Genomic DNA, 15,499 nt, shown 5'->3' on the forward strand with positions numbered 1-15,499 from the left:
TGAACAGTCTAGTATGTTGAGTTAGATTGGATTATGAGGGTGGTAAGACACTGGGAGAGGTTCTGAAGGCCCCATCCCTGGATGCATTCAAGGTCAGGCTTGGTGACTCTGAGCAACCTGATCTAAAGGTGTTCCCTAAAGGTGTCTAGTTGGACTAGATGACATTTAAAGGTCCTTCCAGCCTAGTGCATTCTATGATTCTATGTGCAATCTTAGCTCCCCTGCCACAACACAAAGCTCTCTTCATGGTCTTAAATGGGAAGAAAAACAACTGGGAATCCTGCAGTTTCAGAAATCCACTTGCTTGCCTTCATACAGACAAAAGATTAATTGTAGTATCCTGCAGGCTGAACAGATGATTTAAAAATGTACTCTTTATTTTAATGCTACCCATAAAGCTTTCTCTTCACAATTTTCTCCTCATGGCCACCTGAAGGAGTACAAGACCAACAGGACTCAATGTACTTCTCTAAGTAACTGGGAACCCAAGATCTACCCTACTGATTCTAGAAAGGCACATCTATCTAGAAGATGCAAGCAAACAGCCATGGATCCCCTAAAGGCACCTGGAAGATGAGAAAGATGACATTTCAGCCTGTCCTTCTGATCAACTGCTAACATATTACAAAACATCATTGCTCTCCTCTAATATGAGGTAGCAAAGGTCATCATGGATGCGGAAGACCAAGTTGTTTTTTTTTTTTTTTACTCTAGTCAAAATTCTGTGATATACCAGAACAGGCTGCATCATTTAACAATCCCAAATTTGACATACGTTTGAACCTTCTGGATTGCCCTTCAGTGTCAGTAGATTTCCCACATGCACACACCTTCATTTCCTCAAGCCTTGCAGTATATTTCAAGAGGTATTTGCTGTTTACTGTTCTATATCTTATACTCAGTATTTCAGGCCTAGATAAACACACACCAAGTAAAATGGGACAATCCTGAAAGAGCCCAGCTTGAAAACACTTAAATTTTAGGCTTGCAAAAATTCACAGCATTCACTAAGCCAGATGACATGCTCTCTTCTCAATACAAGGGAGATTTTTAATAGCAAGCTTCATAGTTTTAAGAAGCTCTGACTTCTAACACTCTACAGGCAATGTTTAAGACAGGCTTGAAGTACAATGTCATCACTTTTTTTTTCCCTCTAGTGCAGAGACTTAAAAGCCTGAAGGTCTTGAACTTCTTTTGTTGTATGGACAGAAGGCTTTCAAAATTAGGCAGGAAACACTTTAGGCAATGATATTAAGATAGATCTGAATGAAAAGCTGACTTCTATCAATTCTGAATTGGCTATAAGGGCTGCAGAATGATTGGTTATACTTGGCACTAGAAGAAAAAATACACATTAACATCTAATGGAGGAAAGAGCAAGGAGACAAACAGACCAAACCTCAGGAAATTCTACTTTCTAAATTGGGGGGAAGGGAAGAGTCATACTGAAAACAGTATGAACTCACAACAAAAATAACTCCAAGATTAAAGGAAAAACAAAATACTGTTCTTCCAGTGCACAGAATCATAAGATAGAACCATAAAATTGTTTTGGTTGCAGAAGACCTTTAAGACCATCAAGCCCAACCACTAACATACATGAGGACAACACAAAAAGTTTTTAAGTTCTATCAGCCCTAGGATGTGTCTAAGGGAGTGTGAACTAAGCCAAGGGTGACCTAAGTTCCTCAAAGTTAGATGATCCAGATAATTTGAGACCTTAACCCTTTCCAGACTTAGATCACTGAGGATAATCAGTATTTGGTAACATGCTGATGAGAAAGCCAAAAAGCAGCACACTTCCACTGAAATACACCATGTTACATTTTCCCCCTCCTCACCCCCAAGAAGGACCCAAAACCCTATCTAATAAAGGATCAGTAGAAACTCCTGATGTAAAGCTGTCAACCCAAAACTCTCTTGGGTAACATTATGTTTATGGATGACCAAGGTAATACACAACACAGCTTTTTCAAGAAGAGTAAAATACAGCCTATAAAAGTAGTTAATGGGAGAATTTTTGTTAAGGTGGGTTTTTTTTTTTTTGGGGGGGGGGGGGGGTTGGTTTGTTTGGGGTTCTTTTACAGATACTTAACAGGATTTTTCAAAGAAAAATGAGAAAATGAGACATCTAGGTACCTAGGTACTATGATATTGCTGCAACATATTTTAATACCTTCAAACATCTGATTTTTAATGTAATTCCATTTTTAACCACTATACTACTGAATTTGCTTAGTTATCTGTAGAAAAATAAGGAGCATTTATGCACAAACAGGCTCCTTCATCCTCTTACCACACATGTCATCACAGACTGCAGTGCAGACTACTGGGACAGCAAAAAGTAAACATATGCTCCATTATTCCAAAATGTCACTCTTATTTTATTTTTGTGTGTATAAGGATCAAAGGGTCAAGGGCAGAAGGCTGCAGTGGTTTGGTTTTTATTTTTTTCCAATTTTGAGCAGACATTCTCCACTTTAAAAGCACAGACAACACTGAGGAGAGGTCCGACTCAGGCACAAAGCAGGGGAAAGGTGCCACAATCCCAGCCAAGCCATTTGATCAGCTCAAGGGTGTGCAGTGGCAGGAGCGGGGCATGACAGCACCCTCCAACCTCCGCCAGGAAGCCTACGTTTTGGGCAGTACCACACACCACGGGAGAAGGCATTTTACTTGTATTTTACTTTCTTGAAAGCTGTACTACAAACATAGCAATAGAAAATCCACTGTGCATCATCAGATACAGTGCTATGCTGAACAAAGGGGAGACCTAAGCCTAACAACACAAAACTGATGTTATAAAACAGAATCTCATCATTTTTACTTGGAGCATTAAGCCTCAAACATAAAACTATCAATTCATGTTATTTCAGGCTATACCTTTAACATTTAAATGTCTATTTAAATCCAATTACACTTGTAGTACTAAGAACAAATTTTGTTGTTTGTGGTTGGTCCTAACAAGCTATCACTATATTATAAAGTACATCACAAGTAACAAATTAAGTAGGTGATAAATTAAGTAATTCTAGTTGACACCACTGGGGTTTTAGAACAAGGTCAGAGGATGCTTGTCAGGGCATTCACTCCAACAACTGCAGTAGATTTTTTTAGGGAAAAAAAAAAGTTACAGCATCAACACGTTTTCACCCAAACAGCCAGAAGGTTCTTCCTGCCCCCTCCTTTCTCCCCCTCACACCTTGACTGTGTGAGAAAGGACATCCACAAAGTCAGCAGCTCTCATGTACTGCACTGCAGTACTAACACTGGGTAGAAAATAAGCTTGCATATGGGACTGGGACATGCTGTTCTGAATCAAAGACAGGAAATTTACCAATAGGGTTCTGCTGATATTTAGAAAGAAGCAAAGTCCAAGTGCTATTTCTGAAACAGCATCGCATTTATATGCAGAAATAGAGGGAAAAACATATATCTTTAAGATGGCATTTTCAGTGTCACACTACCTATTTGCAAGGCCAAGCCAGCACTGGTAATCGAACACGAGATCCCTATCTGACATACTACGTTCATCTATAATGAATCCACTTCATTTCAAACAACAAGAATTTAAAGGTTCAGCATTCCTTAGATACCTGCCTGTATGAGACTCTTCTGTCTTAGCTACGTCACAGCAATTTTTGCAGGCAGTGTTCTTCAAAGAGACAGGAAATAGCTGGGGCACATTTGCAACTAAACCAGAACAGCTTCGGTTTGACTTCTGTTTGCTGCGGCGGACAAGATCTTAACCAGGAGGTAGTTTAGATCTTTGTGACCATACTGACACTCTTCACTTGGAAATAGCACCGAAAAGCAACACCCCCACAGCTCTGGGTACCAAATACAGCAATGAACAACTCTTAAAGGTTTTTCAAAGCCCCGTGCCACTTGATTAGAGAAGCAACTGGCTTTACTGAGAGATTAACTACATGACAGTTTAGACGAGTTGTTTCTATTTGAGACAAACGGCATTGCCCTGTTTATTTAATATTTTCCATTGTCATTTTACAGACAATAGTACTGGAATATATATAAAACCTAAGAAAAATATATTTTATAATAAATAATTCCACTTATCAACTATTGCACTCTACCATTAACACTTCAAAATATTTCTAAGGCTAATCTCCATCTACCAGCGCCTGCCTGAATGAATTAAAACACCAGCCATCGGCGAGACAAGAAGTTAATTGGAAAGAAAGAAAACAATAGGGAAACGAATCTGTACTCCTGCAACAGCCCTGGTTACGAAGCAGGTAATAACGTTAACCCAGAGCCGCCTTCAGAGTCCCTATGACAGCAGGAATAGCGAAACACGAGCCGTTAGGATTGCTAGCGTGTTCCCTCAGTGCAGAGCAGAGACAAAGAGCTGAGCGAACACACACACACACCCCGCACCCCACCCTCCCGCCTCCGCAGCGTGCCCGGCTCACGGGGGCTTACAGGGCGCTCCCCATCCGCCCCAGACGGCTGCCCCCAGCAAGCCCCAGCACTGCGGCCGGCTCCTGGCTGGGAGGCGGCGCGCCGAGCCCCTGGGCCCGCCCCTTCCTAACATCCTGGCCGCTTACATAATGCGGCAGCTGCAGGACCGCCCCGGCCGAGGGCTTTCGGTGGGCACGTAAATAAGTAGACCCACCAGGACCCACCGAGCCAACCTCGCCGGTGGCGGCCCGAGCCCAACCGCCGCAGCAACAGCGGCGCCAGGAGCTCGGTGCTTGTGCTGCCCGCTCCGGGACGCGCAGGCACCTTAGTCACCACCGGCGGCACCCAGCCTCTCTCTTCCCGCCTCGCCGCCGCAAGCACGCTGCCATCCCCCCCCCCCAGGAAAGCTGCAGACGCCGTCCCGCCCCGCAGACCACCCACCTCTGCCCCCCGGCTCCTGCCAGGGCCGAACGCCATCCCTCCCCTCAGATCGCGACACCCACCCACCCCCCTGAGACCGACCGCAAGGACCGCGGCACCGCTCCCCCAGCGCCCACCCCGCACCGCGAACCGACCCTCTTCAGGCCCCCTGAGGGACACGCACCAGCCGTCCCCTTGCCGCCGCACGGCCCCACCGCGACACTCGGCCGGCAGCACGGACTGACTGAAGCGAGCGCTGCTCCCGGCTCCACAACCGCCTTATGTGGGGCTACGGGCGGCACCGCCCGGCTTCCCTGCCCCTCCTCCCGCGCCGGGGTCCGCGACCGCTGCCCAGGGCCGCCTGACAGCGCGGGGCGCGCGGGTGAGCGAAGGGGGCGGCGCGACCGCCAACCGGTTCCAGCTGCCCCCGGCCGAACCGGAGAGGGGCGGGGCGGCGCGGAGGAGGTGGCCCCACGTGACCCTCCCTTAGCGACGCGTCACTCCTGACGGCCTCGGCCCCGCCTTCCCCGCCAAGCGGCGGGCAGGAAGGGCGAAGGGAGGCAGCGCCTTTTCCTCGAAAGCCCGGGGGCGGGGCTGCGGGGAGGGGCGGGCGCGAGGGGAACGCGGGCGTTGGGAGGGGGCAGCAGCGCGGGGAACGGGAGCACGGGCGGGGGTAAGGCGAATTGCGGCCCCCCACCCGCAGTGGGGGAGAGCTCCGCCCGCCCCCGTGCTCCTCAGGCTCAGGCACCGACAGCTCCCCACGTCGCAGCCCGCCAGGTGCCGAACGCCGTGCCCCCCGCGGCGCCGCTCCCCGGGCGCGCTCCCACCACCGCTGCGCGAACCGACCCCCTCAGGCCCAGGTCTCCTCGGGGGCACGCACCGACCGTACCCTGTCGCCTTCACCACCGCAGCCCCGCCTCGCCCCCACGGGACCCGCGTCCCCGACCGGCGACGTGGACCGACCTGACCCGGCTGTCCAAGCCCTTTTGTGCGGGGCGGCGAGCAGCACCGCCCGGACTCCCTGCCCCTCCTCCCGCGGCCCCTTGACAGTGCGGGGTGGGGGGCGGCAGCTCGGCCACCAACCGGTTCCAGCTGCCCCCGGCCGAACCGGGTAGGGGGCTGCTCACGTCACCCCCTTGGCGACGCGTCACTCCCGCGGCCCTGCCCTTCCTGACGTAACCAATAAGAAGCGATAGAAGGGGCGGGGAAGGCAGCGTGCCTTTTCCTCGAAAGCCCTGCGCGTCAGGGGGGTGGAGCCCAGCCCAGCCCAGCCCAGCCCAGCCCAGCCCAGCCCATGGTTGTGGTCGGTTGAGGATGCGGGGGGGGGGGTGTCTTGTTGAGGTGAGGTAGGCTGTCGCTGTCATCCTGCTGCCCCCTGAGGTCACCTCGCCTTAGGCTGGGTCCTCCGTCCGGGGCCTGGGCGCGTGAGGGCTGCTCTGGTGATGGGAAACCCTGTTTCCTTTGAGGCACTGTTGGGGTGCAGTGGTGTAGGCTGGCTGTGAGCTCATGATGTCAGGGGTATGATGGCTTTTCCTGTGACAGGAAGGGGCAGACAGCAGTTCTCGGAAGGAAATGTGGACTTGGTGGTGGCCATCCGTCCCTGTGTGTGTCTTTCTGGGGCCTTGCCTGCACAGGTGTGTAGGCCATACTGGCAGGCAGTGGCCTCTGCCACCCACTGAAATGGGGGTGACACCCCCCGTCAGCCTGGGTCACCGCTCCCAGGGACACACAAACACACACCACACTATTGCACAGGTTCTCCCTCTGTGCAGGTTGCTGTATGTGTGCCCAGTTGTATGAGCAAAGGGACTGTCGTTCACGTAACAGCTAGAAACATGTCTTCACGGCAACAGCAACAGGACAAACTGATGTGGGAGCGGCTGTGCCAGAGTTTGAAGCTGCAGCCAAAGTTTGAGTGTGACAGGTGTCTCTGTTTCAGGTTGGTGAGACCATTGGGCTAAGTCCACAGGGAGCTTTGCTGTGCAAAAAGGTAGTGTTGTGCTTGGGGCCTTGTGGCCTTCCTGAGACCTGGTTTTATGACAGAAAGAGTATCCCACCAGTGTTCACCCAACAAAGTACCAGCAAATAAAAGGAAACATTTCCTCTGTGTTTTTGAGGGAGCTTGCTCTCTCTTTTGTAGGAGAACTATGGCATTGTGATTGTATGACAAGTCCTTTCTCTCTAATAATAACCTCGCACAAATAGTTTGCTAAGAAACTTGCTTCTGCTTTATACAATTTGTGTTGACTGTCTTCACAAAGAAGCTGTGGTTTGACCATGCAGAGAAACTGCTTATCCTGCCTTGCAATGGGAGTTAGCGCTACTAATGGTATGCAGCAGTATGCCGGAAACCAAATGTTGGTATCAGGCATTCTATTCTGGAGAAGTAGATAACACTTTTGAATTCCTGAGGTCTTTATGGGAGTGTTCCAAGATCAGGGTATCCCTCTTAATGGAGAGGGAAAAAAAAGGTAGGAAGAGGAATGCAGTAAAAGGAAACAAAAGCCAAAAGCAGTTTAATTTGAAGCCTAAAGGGTAAGAAGAATTCCTCTGAGTAAGGAGGGAGGAAGGCTGGTAAAAAGTGCTTGTTGGAAAATTAGGATCTTGTTAAACACAAATGTGTACTCAGGTTACAAACTGTTAGTAATTAAGTAAACATTAGGAGCCATCGCTTCTACAGGTGCAATCAACAGTGAGCTGAAGAAAGAGGAAGAAGAAACGTAGAGAAAATACCACTTAGAAAAGTAATTGCCTACTTGTTTTCTCTTGCCCGTTTTGGGGATTTATTATTTTGAGTAATTAAGATGGATTAGATGTGAACACTTTCAAACATTCTTTGATGTGTTTAAATTTTTCAAAATTGGGTCTTTGATATTGTACTAGTCATGTTATAAAATTGTACCATTAATTTTTTGTTATAAACTAAATTATAATACTTTATAGACACATACCTCTTTCAGCCCTGGTGTTTATTTCAAAAAATGCTAGTATCTAGTCAAAAGTATTATTGCATTTCTTACAGTAATTCATCACAACAGAATATTTTATTTCCTCCAATAGTTCATTAAAATTAAAAAGGGCAATTTATGCCCTAAGTGGATTCAAGAAATACCAATGTGTTCATTTTATTAAAGATGTTCATCTTCCTACTTTTTCACTAAGAGAAGAGAGGCTAAGATAATTGGCTCAATTAATTATCTTTTTCTCCTTAGAAACTTATGTGGTTGATTTCAGCTAAAGCTGACATTCTGTCAAATAAACCATTTTTAAATTCTTCAGGTATCTTAAAATAGTATATATTCATTTTGAAAGAATGTTAGTAGGAATTTCTATGCTAATGAATTAAGAGAAACCGCTGATTCTAAACAATGTCTATCACAACGACTTGGACTAATTTTCTTTTTAATGGTAACCTGAGTTTGTCAATCAAAGATAATGGTCTTAATTCTGTAATCAATAAGGCTTTTCAAAGGGTAGAAGTTTCTTTTAGTTGTGTGATACATTTCTCTAAAGAAGTAATGTTCCCATGTTTGCATCAGTAGAAATGCTCTTCGGGTTGAGGCAAGTCTGCTCTCTACTTTGCCTTGACGTGTGAGATCCTCATCTCTCTTTGTTCATAAGGCTTTACCTGAAATCCAAGCTTTAATAACTTTATTCCTACAAATAATTCCACTGCACTACTTCTTGCCTTTGCTGAATAAAACAAAAGCAGCTAATCAAAAACGAGGACTAAGCTTGTACTTAAAGCACGTGGGAAAAGGGTCAGATAGGAAATATTGTTACATCTTGGCTTAACCAGGGGAAAAAAAAAAAAAAAAAGAGGTCTGCATCTAATTAAGCTTTTCAATTTTTTTCTCCTCCTTAAGGAGTTGCTTCAATACGATGGGATCAGATAAGTTCATACTTTGCCATGACGCAGCAGACAAGTCTCAGCTACTCCTTAAACTGTACAGTAATTAGAGCATGTAGATGAGTTTATAGCATTTTTCTTAAATATCTGTCCAAAAATTTAGCATTGATGGTTTAGGGGTTTTTTTGTTTTTCATAGAAACAAGATAAACCCAAAGGAAATGGGGTTTGATGTTACCTAGGTTGAGTTGAATCGATTTGCTGTTTGCAAAACTCCTGAAAGACAAGTTTCTAGTGTGCAAACACAAACTCTATTTAATAAACTATGTGTGCTCATGTTGGGAAGTATGCTTTTCCCTTTTCACTGCAGCAGTTTAATAAGAATTAGTAGTACTTAGCCAGCCTGGCAAAATGCTTCTGGCAACAATATTGTCATGAAGTTGCTGAGCAGGAGTGAAAGAGCTAAAAGACGACACGTGCCTGCAGCCTCCTCAAAGGCTGGAAGCTGCTTTAAGACTGTACCTTGCTTCCAGCCATGACATCAGATACAGAGCAGGATTGAAGATGGTTTGTGCCATAGGCAGAATATCAAAATAGCCTTGAGGCTGTACTAGTTGAGACGTGGGACTTATGTAGACTAGTTTTTTTTCCAAAACAACAAGAAGAATACTTGCCCAACTGCAGGAAATAAGGGGTTGGAGGCTAACGTATAGAATACCTATATTAAAAAAGCACTAGAAATGCCTTCAAGGTTTTATACCCATTTCTATAACCAATGCAATATTTTCTTCAGCTTCCAGAATTACAAATTTAACCGATAAATCAAACTTCATTCATACTTTTAAATAGTTATAAAGATTGTAAGCATTAAATTATAGATGTGCTGCTGCTTCCTTCCTAGTTTGCATTATTGGTTCCAGCGAACTGTTTATATCGACACAGCTGATGAAAGCTCTGTGTACTACAATGAATTACTCTCTCTATTTTACGGCACTTGATGTTTCAGCAGTTGTTCTGATTCTGGTGGGTTATTGTAAATAAAAATAGCTGGTAACATTATGCAAATGAATGCACAGCATTAAGCGTGCAGTATCTCATTAGCTATACCTCTAATCTTTTTGTAGAATCACTTATTCTTGAAAATGCATTTCTGACCTTTTCTGTGGCACTGAGAGTATTGCTGTATCATTACCTAATGTGAAATCTGGGCAATTTACAGGCACTAAAGAAAAGTGATGCCAAGAGACTCAAAGTTATCAAGTGAGAAGAAAAATCGCAAGGCAGTTGAACTGCTATTAGCATTGCAAAATCCTCTCAGTCCGCCAGAAAATGATGAGAGAGAATTATTAGAAAAAAGACCTCTGTGCAGCAGCATTTTCTGGGTAATGCAATACTGTAGTACAGTATAATGTGTTTTTCTCTCTGGGTGAGTTAGTGGTTAGAAAGGGAGCATAGAAAACACATCAGCAAAGTGGATAAAAAGAATTAAGCAAGAAGATAAGGCTGTGTTGAAAAACTTCATAAACTCAAGCAAAAGGTGTGGAGGAATGGTACTGTAGATTTGCAATACCTCAGATTTCTTTCTGGCTAGGGGAGATTGGTGTCTAACAGAAGGACTAGATGTGCTGGTAGCAAGTGTGACAATGTATCGGACAGGTGGATGAGAGCATTCACTAAATGTAAAGTAACATAAAATGAAACCTCACATGGCTACTGCTAGCAATTATCAAATTTATAATGTGAAAAAAACCCAAAACAAAGTTAACAGATATTTCACTTATTCCTGTAGAAAATTCCGTCATTTTCAAGCACTGTTAATCTTCATAGAATGTCTTAGGTTGGAAGGGACATTTGAAGGTCATCTAGTCCAATCCCCCACCCTGCAGTGTGCAGGGCCACCTTTAAGATCAGGTTGCTCAGAGCTTCGCCAAGCCTGACCTTGAATATCTCCAGGGATGATGTATAGTCTGGCACCAGTGGCAAACAATGTTACAAGAGAACATTTTTTTAAAAACAAACCAAAAAGCGATCCACAGCCCAACCCAGGTCCTAATACAATAGTGCAGAAATGAGACTTAGATTAGAAATGAGACATATTATAATATCATTTCGAGGGTGCCTGAACACGATTTGCTTTTTGGTCTAAGCTGGTTTATAGTTTCTGAATGCAAACATGTATAAGTTAAGTTTTAATGTCAAATGCTTAAATAAAGAACTAAAGTACCACACCATCAAAGCAGCACATTTAAACTGGCCAAACTGGTTTGTAACCACGAAACTTTTTTTTAATATAGCTAAAGCAAGTTTTATGTATGCATGTAACTTAACTTATACACCTAACTCTTTTGGTTTATTTTTGTATATGTACGTGTATATGTGTACTCCTCTCTCTGTCTACATGCCAATTAAAAGCCATCCTCTTGTGGTCTTGCAGAAAATCTTCCTGTCTCTGGAGTTGTACTGAAGACCTCCAATACTCCTTTTGCCAGCAGCACCCATTTCACTGTTTCAAAGAAAAGGGTGGTCAGAAAATGAGGAACGGCAGCAGTTGTGGAATATAGCACAGGTAATATTGATTCCCTTCCCTTCCTTCCTTTTTCATCCCAACAACAGGAAGGGACACCTGCCCTAGGATAAGGAAAGATGGAGGTTCCTACAACAGCAGGAAGGTTTGACTTCGGTGCAGTTCAAAATCCTATTTCAAAGGTCATGTTTGTACGTTAAACAAAATGTGTGACTGAATTTTATGCTCTGACAGGTAACAATAGTAGTGATACAAGTTCTTCCTTTGGATTCAGCGGGTCAGGGCTAGTGGTAAAGGAGGGTTTTGGTGTGGTGTTTCCCGTGGGGAGAAGGACACTGATGTTCCCCATGCCCATGTTGAACATCAAAGGGCCCAATAAAGGCAGAAATATAACATTTCTTCTTGTCCATTGGGGCTCTCTACTTCCATTTCTTGAAGTGTACCTGTACTGTAGTTACACAGAGGAAGTGAGTAGGAGACCTCAAATCCAATAGGGAAAAAAGTTATCTTCTCCTGTCCTCCACAATGTCCGTTTCTCCTCCACCTGCTGCACATACCAATGATGAGATACATGTTTCAGTTATTGATGAGGAATTCTTTTAAAGCGTGGATTCCTGTCTGTGACTGGTACTTCTTTCTTTTTATCCTTGTTAAATAGCTGTCGGTTCTCATTTGGCAACACTACCTTTTCTGCACTGATGTTCCTGCAAATGCAACCATACCCCAGGGACACAATTTCTTTTTTTCTGAGCAAAGCTCAGCCTGAGGAGCAGATAAGGATGTTCCTGGCCTAAGCTAGCCTAATATCTGGCTGCAGCATTTTGTCTCTGCTACACCCGCTCTTGCACAACTTTGGCCCTCTTGTCTAACCTCTCTCTGAGCTATACTAGCTCTCTGTCAGAAAGGATGTGTGTGTTTTGAGGTTTTAGGGTGTTTTGTTTTGTGAGTGTTTTTAAGTAGATATTCTGTGTTGGGTCAGTGACCTGAAATATTAAAAGCTAGTTTGGATGACTGTTAGAGCTGTCCTGGCCCAAGTGGGGACATCAGCAGCTAGTGGTTAAATCCCCTTTAGCTGCCAAGGATCTGCTGCTTCAACAATGGAGATGTAGGAAAAGCATCTTGGAGACAGATTTATCACCTGAGGTTTAAAAGAGTGACCTGAAAGAAGACTTTTGTAGAAAACCAGGAGAACATGCTCTGGCAGGGGGGTTGGACGATCTCCAGAGGTCCCTTACAAACCCTGCCTTTCTGTGATTCTGTAACATATCAGTTACTTTACACCTTCCTTGTATTCTTGTCCACTTCTCTCATGCTCTGACAATAGCTCTTGTAAGCAGAATGTGCCTATTCTGCCCATAGCACTGAAAATGTCCAAAACCAAGATTTTTTTAACATTTTTTTAAGGCTAACGAGGTACAAACTAGGAAAGCTTTTGGAATAATTCTGCCTCTTCACATTGGGACAAGGTAAGAACTCCCAGCTGCGAAATTCATACACAAAGATGTATGTAACATCAAAGATGACAACATCCCTTATTTTGCAAATTCAGATTTACTCACAAGTAGGTTGTTGCTTCAGCTGAGTCTGACAGTTCTCTGTGGCTGTCTCCATGGGAAGCTGTTCACAAGTTTGCCACTCGCATTTTGGCCAAAGCTTTAAAAATTAAGAGCTGCCACTATGGAAATGCAAGATCACGGATATGGGTGATACACCCTACAGCTGAACAATGCATAGCATTTATGTAACAGCAGCAGAAACGGGTTTATCAGGTTCACCCAAAGATGCGCAGGGTAGATAAACTTTTGAAACAGTGCAAAATCTGTTGGAGTGTTTGGCTGGTTTTCTCACCATAAAAAGAGCACTGTGTCTGATGGTAGGAAAATAAAAGCTGCAAAATCTAAGCTATAACCAGTGTGATGTGGCTGGCTTGTAGGTTGGTGTAAGTACGCTGTTCTGAAACACTGAAAATATCCCCTGCTGCTCTCAGCCCAAAGAGGTCAAGGAGTGCCAGAGCACTGGCCTGATCCCAAGTCTCTGTGTAAGGGCAGCACAGATAAAGCTGTAGACCAGTCACGGACACAGGACTGAATAACTGAAATGTGGCAGGCTCTGGTTTGATTGTAGCCCTGAAGCTCTGTTGCCATTCAGGATCTAGGGAAAATGTTTGTGGCTGGAAAACAACTGTGCTGTCCTGGCAACTCTTCTGCTTGGGACCTGACCCTGGGGAGAGGTCAAGTGAAATAATGATTTAAAGCAATCCCTGTGGAGGGATATCAGTAAGGAAGGGCTGCGCTGCAGTCCCAGACTGAGTTTGGTCACCCTGAACCCAGGCCAGCGCACCGCACAATTCAGGAAAGGTGTTCCCACTGGGTGCTACCGGCAAGAAACGGGGTACCAATTGAGGTGCAACCATCAGTCACTTGGAGACTGAAGTTGCAGGAGTTATTCTAGAAGACTATTTGGACAGAAAGTATCTTTTTGTTGCAGCTTGCGTTTCCCTGGGCTACAAAAAATAAATGCTGCTGATTCGCAGGGAGGTGGTTTGAGGCTCCTATTTTCTTGAGCTGAGACTGTGTGTTGCAGGAAGGCATGCTGCTCCACCACCAGCACCCAACTACTTCTGGCTGGAAAAGTATTTGCCTTTAAAATTCTGCTAATATTGAATTATGGCCACTTATGCATTGTATTATAAGAACTTCCACATTTTTAAAGTACAAATAAGTTTGTTAGCATGAGGAGTAAAGTGGGAGCACAGAAATGGTCTTTTTTATTTCACATTAATGGCAAGCCTATGAGGTTTCCCTGCTCCCTTCCAGAGCAAGCTGCAGCTGTAATTATTTCTGCTGTTTCCCTTCACAATATCACTCCACAAATAGTTAGACACCTTAAAAACTGAACCAGTTTTTAGCACTGGTAAAACTAACCAGAGTTGGAGTGTCCTGGGGGCTCAGAACATGAACTGTCTTGAGGGATCATATGGCACCCTAAAGGATTTTTGGAGATTAAGCATTCATTTTTGTTTAGTGGACTTAGAGTCACAGAATGGTTTGGGTTGGAAAGGACCTCTGAAGGTCATCTAGTCCTGCCATAGGCATAGACTTCTTCCACTAGCCCAGGTTGCCCAAAGCCCCATCCAGCCTGGCCTTGAACACTGCCAGGGAGAGGGCAGCCACAGCTTCTCTGGGCAACCTGTGCCAGGGCCTCACCACCCTCATGGGGAAGAATTCCTTCCTAATGTCTAAACTAAGTCTACCCTCTTTCAGTTTAAAACCCTTATCCTGTCACCAAAAGCCCTGGTAAAAAAGTGTCTCTCCATGTTTCTTATAAGCCCCCTTTAAGTATTGAAAGGCTGCATTAAGATCTCTTAGATTAACAAACACTGAGAATCAAACAATAAAAACAAGTGTGATCTTTCAGTGGGTTTCTATTTTTGGGCCAGGACCCAGGACTGTCTCCATGCAGGCAAAATCTGCAAAAGTTCTTAGATGGTGACTGAAATGAGGAGTTTTTCGGGGAATGGTCTTAAAAGCCACCTCCAAAACTCCCTTCTTTCTATCTAGGGATAGAAACACTGGGGGGAGGGGTTGAACAGAGTATGGTTACTCTGAGGCAGGGGGACTGCCTTGCTTCATCAGACTATTCTATCAGTTTTCTAGTTCCTTTATCCCATGGATCTTCTGGAAAGACTCCTGAATGAAGCCAAAGATCAGGGTGAATTAAATCAAAGTAATTGAAAAGATGGTAAATGATCCAGGGTTTGACCTATTCTGAAATACAGTTTGGGACTTGTGCATAGGGATCGTCACCTCCAGCTGTGAAACCGAGATAAAAGTTTATTTTTTTCAAATTCTCTAAAGAACAGACAGGAATGATTAAAGCTGGGAAGGAAAAGCAACAGTCACCAAAAAAGGGGGGGGGGGGGGGGGGGGAGGGGGAAGAGAAAAATTACTGGAAAAAGTACACCATGGGAAAGGCTACAGATTAAAGGCAAAGCAAGGGGAACTGACCTTGTTGTGGCTACTCAGTCACTGATTTCCTGTTTACTTCAGTTTACTTTGTTTTGCAATGTGCTCCAGAGCTTTAGTATTTTCTAATCTTATGTTTTGGTTTGTTTTGCCGAATAACTTCACACCCAGCAGATGGATTTTTTAGCAATACATATACAGAAAATGCTTTTTGTTTCAATAAGGAAAGCATTTTAAAAACTATTGCAGAAACAAACCAAAGATCTCTTGTTTTTTCAACTAATGCAGTTGCACAAAAAGCATGCACTGCTCAGAGATG

General features: G+C 44.5%; 1 protein-coding gene across 1 annotated transcript in view; it reads right to left on the reverse strand.

Moving 5' to 3' along the window:
* The window catches only part of GPCPD1 (glycerophosphocholine phosphodiesterase 1), a gene marked incomplete at its 5' end in the record, with an annotated part of 46,637 nt that extends 41,738 nt beyond the window's left edge, over window positions 1-4,899 (reverse strand). Inside the window, one exon of the mRNA XM_084261101.1 lies at window positions 4,656-4,899. Coding sequence (XP_084117227.1) covers window positions 4,656-4,899 — 244 coding nt within the window. The remainder of the gene's footprint in view (window positions 1-4,655) is intronic.
* Window positions 4,900-15,499: the final 10,600 nt, after the last annotated feature.

Source organism: Gallinula chloropus (assembly GCF_964237585.1).
Source record: "Gallinula chloropus genome assembly, chromosome: 3".
Taxonomy (NCBI): domain Eukaryota; kingdom Metazoa; phylum Chordata; class Aves; order Gruiformes; family Rallidae; genus Gallinula; species Gallinula chloropus.